An 8675-nucleotide genomic window follows, 5' to 3' on the forward strand; every position below is an offset into this window, starting at 1 on the left:
TCCTAAGAAGTAGAGTGGTCTGAGGAAAGAAGCAATTTTCTGAATGCAGATGGTGGATGGAGCAGGTGCATCTGGAGACCCAGAGGCATTCGCTGACAGTGTGAACAGGGAAAACAGGGCATGCAGGGATCTGGTGTACAGGTGCAATTAATGGGATGCGATGGCTGGATGTGGGGAATGAGGCACGGACAAGGCGCAGATTTGACCTCAGAACTGCAACAAGTCTGCACCGCTTGGCAGCCGATAATATCAGTTTGGTGTATTTGAGAAGTTTAATGCATTTCTTCCTTATATCAGTGTTGAATTATTCAGAAATAAATCATTTCATTGTGAAGAAACCATTGCCTTTGTTACTGGTAAAGATGATAATGGGATGGTAGAATATATCTGTTGCAAGTAACTTCAGTAATACTTGATCCAGAATTAGGCAAATGTCCACACCCAGTCACGGCAGCCTCAGACCCATCAACAGAGGACCTTGTACCTCCACAGAGATGGAGGATCCCCCTAAGGCAGAGCATAAAGTATGTTCTCTGCTCTCTTCTTCCAAGAGAAGGAGGAGAGGGGATCCCCTCTGTGTGTGCCCCATGCCTCCTGCAGCCTCCCCTTTGGCAGGAATTGGCTGGGAGCATTGTTTCTGTAGCGCCCTCCAGCCGAAGGAGACCTTAGGATGGAAAGAAATGCTTCCCCTCAGCCTCTACCAGGAGAGTGATGGTAAATGTTTACCAACTTGTTCTTAAGAAATAGCTTTTTATTAGGTTAGTTTCGCTGATTTCCAATGTGTGAAGAAATATTCCCACATAGCTGATTTCAGACTGCTAAGGAGACACCACTCCATGGGGGAGTTGGGAAAAAGATTCATCCAAAGTCTCAGCTGGTCCCTTGGTGTTACTGCCCTCGACACTTGTGGACTTACCCAGTACCTCCCTGGAACAGGTGACTGGAGGTAGAAAGGGTGTGTGCCCCGAATGTGCACCTTCCACCATCGTTGCTTGTACCCATCTTCACTTCCACACCAGAATAAGAGAGGAACCCTAACCCTTGTCCTAACCCTTGCTGTCTTACCCTCCCTGACTCTCCAAGGACCAGTTCTTTACTTACATTTTAAAATAGTATTTACTATGATTTATGAACACTTATTTGATTATTAGCTACACTAATGTCCTTTCATATGTGTATTGATCTTTTTTCTTTTGCTTTTGTGTATTGTCTGTTTATAACTTTTTCATATTCTACTGGGATGCATATATATTTTGTTTATTTATACTATTTTTTTAACATTGGGGTCACTAAGCCTTTTCATACACCTTTTTTCTTCATTGTATAATTTGAATAATGACTTTTAAAATGTTTTTTATTTCTTTTGCTCAAAATTTTTATTTTATGTAGTCCAATTCTAATATTCATGCCAGTGTTCTGAAGGCTTTACTACCTCCAAATTATAACTGTATTCACAAATTCTGGTTTATTTTGTTATTTAATAATATTAATTATATGTAATTAATATCAATTAATTAATATTATTTAATAATATTTTTTACCCCTAAGTGTTAAATGAAAGAGACACTTTTCCTGGCACCCAAGTGCACAATGGACTGAATTATGGTTTACAAAGTCAAGGACCAAGCATTCTCTCTGAGTCTCTGGGATGTTGCCATCTCTTTCTCTGTGAATTCTCTGGTGTCAGAACACTTATTTCTTAGCTCCTTAGGGTTCAAGGACTTTACTGAATCCAAGACCTCAGCATGTGTCCTCACCTAAGGGCTGTGACATACACTGATTTGTTTCTATCTGTTGCATCTTGATTTTTGTGTTCTGTGTTGATTCTCTTCTTTGCTGTCTGGGGTACATTTTCAGATCTTCTAAAGTGTATTTAGAAAAACTTTACTATGCAATCAAATGCAAGGAGGAAACAATAGGAATAATTTTCACATTAAGGAATTAAAGTGTTTATATTTTTTCTTCCTTATTTCACGTGGATCTTTTGTGTTACAAAAATTCCAACTGGGGCACCTTCATGTAGAGACATTGTTTTGAGTGACATGATATTGTCAGCCTGAGGTATCTTTTTGTAATCTATGTTGCTGTTGTGCAATCTGGTGGGTGTTCAGATATGAAGGAGTATTTGTTCCAGAAAGTAACTTAGAAAGAAATCCCAACTCTTGTTATCAGATTCTTTACTGCTGACCACCCATCTGGAACCATTATACATATCTGGCCAGTTATAACACACTCTCTGAGGACAAGATCTTTAATATCAGCATCTCAGTAGTTTGGTGAAAATAATAGTGAACTGATGTAGAAAAACTCATCAGTTGAAGTCTTCCCAGAGCATCAGAGAATTTTTCTTAGAAACATGCTCATTCAAACCGCAAGACTGAGAAGGAGTCTGACCTGGGTGAATGGAGGACTGGTGTGAATGTGGAAAGAAGACGACTAGGGCCTTTGGAAAGGAGAAAATGCCTTTAAGTGAGAGAATTCCATGCTGTTGTTATCTGGGTCCTCTGGAAATCATGAGCTACAAATTGAATCCTCAAAGTCATATTTTGAGGGTGTTTGGAGGTGAGACCTTTGGGTGTTATTGAGGCATAAGGGCTTTTACTTCATGGAATGGCTTAATCCGTTCATGTGTTAGTGGGTTAATAGATTCTTGAGGGTCTGGAACTGCTGTAAAAGGGAGTTCCTGGTGTGCTTGCTTTGCTCACTTCCAGATGCCATCCACCATGCCATGACCCATGGGGAAGGCCAGAGACCTGGCCATGCTTTTGGACTTTCCAGACTATAGAATTGTGAGCCAATTAGCTTCTATTTTTCATGAATTTCCCAGTCTGTGGTATTCAAGGATAACTATGGAAAATGGCTAAGTTATTCCTTGAGGCATAAAGGAAGGAAACAGGAATACAGAAGTAAGTCCAAGGAATTCTCCCAGAGGACGAGCTATCAGAAGACAATATAGATGATAGAAATACAGGCTATAATTTGAGTGGCTCTCAAATTCAGAATATTCTGTGGTGATTTAGAAAGATTCCTGGACTTGAAGTCAGAGATATTGGTTTTGAGTCTCAGAATTCAAAACTTTCTTTGTGATCTTGGTAAACTAATCACTTCTCTGAACTTTCCTTTTCTAATAGCAAAAATTAAATAAAAACAATATAAAATTTTAGATTGCTAATATTTAATGCTGAACATGTCTATTGGATCAGCAGATGTTTTCATATTAGCTGTTTTAGCTCTCTAAAATGGTTTCAATGAGGTGGGTTTATGTTATGATCATTGTTTGCTTTATTATAGATCTCCTGTTATACCGTGTTAGCACACCTGAATGGAGTCTACATGGCCTGTGCAAATAACGTGACTGAGTTAATCATCACTGGACTTTTCCGGGATCCAGAGGTGCAGAGAGTGTGCTTTGTGTTGTTTCTCCCCGTGTACCTGGCCACCGTAGTGGGCAATGGCCTCATTGTTGTGACGGTCAGTGTCAGTAAGAGTCTGCATTCCCCCATGTACTTCTTCCTTGGCTACCTGTCCCTGGTGGAGATCTGTTACTCCTCTACTGTGGTCCCTAAATTCATCACTGACTTACTTGCCAAGGTCAAAACCATCTCCCTGAAGGGCTGTCTGGCCCAGATATTCTTCTTCCACTTCTTTGGGGTCACTGAGATCCTCCTGCTTGTGGTGATGGCTTATGACCGCTACGTGGCCATCTGCAAGCCTCTTCATTACATGAACATTATGAGTCGTCAACTGTGTCACATGCTGGTGGCTGGTTCCTGGCTGGGGGGCTTCATTCACTCCATGATGCAGGTTCTTGTCACTGTCCCACTGCCCTTCTGTGGTCCCAATGTGATGGACCATTATTTCTGTGACCTGCAGCCTTTATTCAAGCTAGCCTGCACGGACACCTTTGTGGAAGGGGTGACTGTATTGGCCAATAGTGGATTAATTGCCCTGTGCTCTTTCCTCATTTTGGTGTCATCTTATATCGTCATCCTGTTAAACCTGAGGAAACGCTCTGCAGAGGGGAGGCACAAAGCCCTGTCCACCTGCGCCTCTCACATCACAGTGGTTATCTTGTTTTTTGGACCTGCCATCTTCCTTTATATGCGGCCGTCATCCACCTTCACTGGGGACAAACTGGTGGCTGTGTTCTACACTGTCATCACCCCCATGCTGAACCCCATCATCTACACACTCAGAAACGCAGAGGTGAAAGTCGCCATGAGGAAGCTGTGGGCCAGAAAGGAGAACTCAGGGATGGAATGAAAAGAAAACTGAAGGATGGAGATAGGGTTAAAAAAAAAGCATTTTCTTGTTGAAATGGATTTTGCCTTTTGTCAGATATTTAATAATGGCTGGAATCAATGTAAAGACCTCATTGGCTGCTGCTATGAATTTTCTTAACAAAAAGTCTCCCTGGAATCCAAGGTGTTCCATTGAATCTTATGACATTTGGTTGGCTCCATGATTTCCAATGATATCTTGGTTTTGGTAATATGAAGACTCAAATCAAGTGCAACCACAAAGAATACATTTAAAAAACACATTTGTAGTTTTCACTGACACCTAGTTATTGTACACAATTATGGGCTACAGGGTGAGATCTCAACAAATGAATATATGGTGTAATGATCAGATCAGGATAATTGGCATGCCCATCATTTAAGACACTTAGTATCTCTTCGTACTGGGAAAATTCAATATTCTTTGTGCTACATAATTTAAAATAATTAATTAATTGTTGTTACTCCTAGTTATTTTACTGTGTTTTTAATCCTGTCAGTGCAGGTTGAACTTGGAGGTGAGTAGAGGTTTTAAAGGCAGCAGGAAACCTTCATTTCCCTTGTCTCCATTCATCCTTGTCCATGGATGTCCATTGTTAATCCCTGAGGATATGCATGGAATGACTGGGCCTCCCTTTTCCATGGGGAATTCCCTATGCATCTTTAAGACCAGGTTAAAGTCACCAGCTTTCTAAGACCTGTGCCACCTCCCTTGTCCTTGGGTGGAATTATGTCTCCCTTCTACTGTCATTTTATATTTATATGACATCTTGCCCTATTGATTAAATATACTGTGTGTATCTCTCTCATTAGACTGTAAGCTTGGGGGCAGGCCTCTCCTTTTCACAGCTCTAAGTATTGGTCCCATTGTTGGTGCTTCATAAGAACTTGTTGAGCACAGTCTTTGAGGCCCATATGTGATCCTTGTTAATTTAATCTCATAGATTCTTCTTGAACACTTTCAAGATGAGCAGCACATCTCTTCATGTTAATTTTTTAAAAATGATTTTTAACACAGTTTGATGTGTATATATTAATGGGATTCACTGTGAAATTTCCATATGTGCATATAAAACACACTGATCATATAGTATCCATTCTCCTTCCTCCTTTTCCCAACTTGCTTTCCTGTCCCTAGTGATCACTATTCTACTTTCAAGGTGACTTTTTTTCATTATATATTTTGTTTCCACATTTGAGAAGAATTCATGATATTTGTCTTTCTTTGCCTGTCTTATAGTGCTTTAACACATGGTCTCCAGTTCCATTTTTTTTTTTTTTTTGCTGCACGTAATAGAATTTCATTCTTCTTTAAATCTGATTGCTATTCTATTGTTACCATTTGGATAAGAGATGTTCTCCAAAAGCTTATGCGTGAGACAATGCAGGAATGTTTAGAGGTGAAATGGTTAGATTATGAGAGTTATAACTTAATAAGTGGATTAATCCAGTAGATGGGTTAACATTTTGAAAGGACTACTGAACTGTGTGGTGATAATTGGCAGATGGGCACAGTTGGAGGAAGTAGGTCACTAGGTGCCTTTGGGGTTTATATTTTGTCCTTGGACACTGCCCCACTTCCTAATTACCATGAGGTGAGCAGCTGTCCTCCACTGTGCCACGATGTTCTGCTTCACCTTTGGCCCAGAGGGATGGAGTCAAGTCACTATGAACTGAACCTCTGAAACTTTGAGCCCGAATAAACTTTTCCTTCTTTAAATTGTTCTGGCCAGGTATTTTAGTCATGGCCATTAAAAGCTGACTAACTTTACCCATTTATTCATTGGGTTATTTGTTTTCCTGGTGTTAAGTTTTTTGAGTTCTTTATATATCCTGGAGATAAATGCTCTATTTGAGATGCATGTGGCAAAGTTTTTCTCCCACTTCACATTCTTGATTGTTTCCTTTGTTGTGAAGAAGCTTTTTAGTTTAATTCTATCCTGTTTGTTGATTCTTGATTTTACTTCTTGCACTTTAAGAATCTCATTAAGGAAGCTGATTCCTAAGCCAACATGATATCTCTGGTCTAATTCCTAGGTCCTTGATCCAATTTGAGTTGAGTTTTGTGAATGGTGAGAGATACAGGTTTAATTTTATTTTGCTACATATGGATTTCCAGTTTTCCCAGCACCATTTGTTAAAGAGGCTGTCTTGTTTTCCAACGTATGTTTTTGGTACCTCTTTCTAGTATGAGATAACTGTATTTATGTGGATTTGTCTCTGTGTATTTTATTCTGTAACATTGGTCCACATGTCTATTTTGGTGCCAATACCATGCAGTTTTTGTAACTACAGTTCTGTAATACAGTGTAAGCTCTGGTATTGTGATGCATTCTGCTTCACTTTTCTTACCAAGGATTGCTTTGGCTATTCTGGGTCTCTTATTTTTCCAAATAAATTTCATGAGTGCTTTTTCTATTTCTGGGAAGAAAATCATTAGAGTTTTAGTGGGAATTGCATTAAATCTGTATAGTGCTTTTGATAGTATGGCCATTTTGACAACATTAATTCTGCCTATCTAAGACCATGGGAGATCTTTCCATCTTCTAAGGTCTTTTTCAATTTCTTTCTTTAGTGTTCTGTAGTGTTCATTGTAGAGTTCTTTCACCTCTTTTATGAGGTTGATTCCAAAATATTTTATTTTTTTAACCCAATTAATAAATGAGCAAAGGAATTGAACAGGCACTCTCAGAAAAAGAAATACGATCAGTCAATAAATATATAAAAATGTTCAAAATGGTTAGAGAAATGCAAATTAAAACTATACTGATATTTCATCTCATTCTGGTCAGAATGGCAATTTTTCAATAATAAAAGCGACAATATATGTTGGTGAGGATGTGGGGAAAAGGGTACACTCATACATTGCTGGTGGGACTACAAGTTGGTGCAACCACTCTGGAAGGCAAAATGGAGATTCCTCAGAAAAGTTGGAATGAAACCACCATTGAACCAGTTATCCCACTTCTAGGTATGTACCCAAAGGACTTAAAATCAGCATATTATAGTGACACTGCCACATCAATGTTTATAGCAGCTCAATTCACAATAGCTGAACTATGGAACCAGCCTATGTGCCCTTTAATAGATGAATGGATAAAGAAAATGTGTTTTGTATACACAATGGAATATTACTCAGCCTCAAAGAAAAATGAAATTATGACATTTGCTGGTAAATGGATCAATGGGGACTATCATGCTAAATGAAATAAACCAATCCAAAAAAACCAAAGGATGGATGAATGTTCTTTCTGACATGTGGATACTAACTCTCAATATGGGGGATAGGGAAAAATAAAAATACTTTGGACTAGACAAGGGGGAAGGAAAGGAAGGGAGGGGAAGTGGGAGTAGGAAAATTAGTAGAATGAATTGGAGATTACTTTCCTCTGTTCATATATGTTCATATTTGAATACACAACCAACCAGTGTAATTCCACATCATGTACAACCAGAAGAAAGGGAAGTTTTTTCCCATATATGTATAATATGTCAAAATACATTCTACTGTCATGTATAAAAAAATGGACATACAATAAAAGGGAAAATAACACACACAGATAACAAATCCATTATGTATATACATGTATCATATATATTATACAATATATATAAATGTGATATATAAATATAATCTATAAATATATAAATGTGATATATAAAATATATAACTGGTTTATATATATGTTATATAAATATCACATTTTCTTTATCACTCATCCATTGATGGTCTCACAGGCTGATCCTATATCTTAGCTATTGTGAGTAGTGCCACAAGAAACGTGGGTATGCAGGAATCTCTTTTGCATATTGATTTAATTTCCTTTGGCTTTATGCCCAGGAATGGGATAGCAGATTGTATGGTAGTTCTATTTTTAGGTTTTTGAAGAGTCTCTCTATTGTTCTTGATAGTGGCTGTATTAATTTCCATTCCCAGCAATTATTTGTAAGAATTACTTTTTCTTTTTCTCCACATCCTCGTTGGCATTTCTTTTTTCATTAACAGTCATTCTAACTGGGGTGAGATAGTGTCTCAGTGTAGTTTTGACCTGCATTTCCTGATGACTAGCAATATTTAGCATTTTTGATATATTTATTAGCCATTTGTATGTAAGCTTTTGAGAATGTGTCAAAGATCTTAATCTAAGTTAAATTTTGAGAGCTCAGTTTTTGAAATTTGTTAGGCTGTTCCAATTGCCTGTCAGCCACAATCCAAAATCCAAGCTTGTGAATTTCTGTGAACACCCTTTTTGACTAAATTTAATGAGCCTTACACTAGCATGAACTTCACAAGATTATTCTATTTTTTATTTATTTTTTATTGGTTGTTCAAAACATTATAAAGCTATTGACATATCATATTTCATACAATAGATTCAAGTTGGTTATGAACTC

General features: G+C 38.0%; 1 protein-coding gene across 1 annotated transcript; it reads left to right on the plus strand.

Annotated features, from left to right (window-relative positions):
- The first annotated feature begins 3333 nt into the window (after nucleotides 1–3333).
- On the plus strand, nucleotides 3334–4263 carry LOC124099797 (olfactory receptor 4B1). The gene has a single exon (XM_046455020.1). The coding sequence runs from the start codon at nucleotides 3334–3336 to the stop codon at nucleotides 4261–4263; it is 930 nt and encodes a 309-aa protein (XP_046310976.1).
- Nucleotides 4264–8675: the final 4412 nt, after the last annotated feature.

This window comes from Marmota monax, unplaced genomic scaffold (genome assembly GCF_021218885.2).
Source record: "Marmota monax isolate L192 unplaced genomic scaffold, Marmota_monax_Labrador192_F-V1.1 WCK01_AAM20220418_F8-fsc00047, whole genome shotgun sequence".
NCBI lineage: Eukaryota > Metazoa > Chordata > Mammalia > Rodentia > Sciuridae > Marmota > Marmota monax.

Excerpts from the sequence above, each read along its gene's own strand:
- LOC124099797 (XM_046455020.1), top strand. The coding sequence starts at position 3,334 with ATGGCCTGTGCAAATAACGTGACTGAGTTAATCATCACTGGACTTTTC.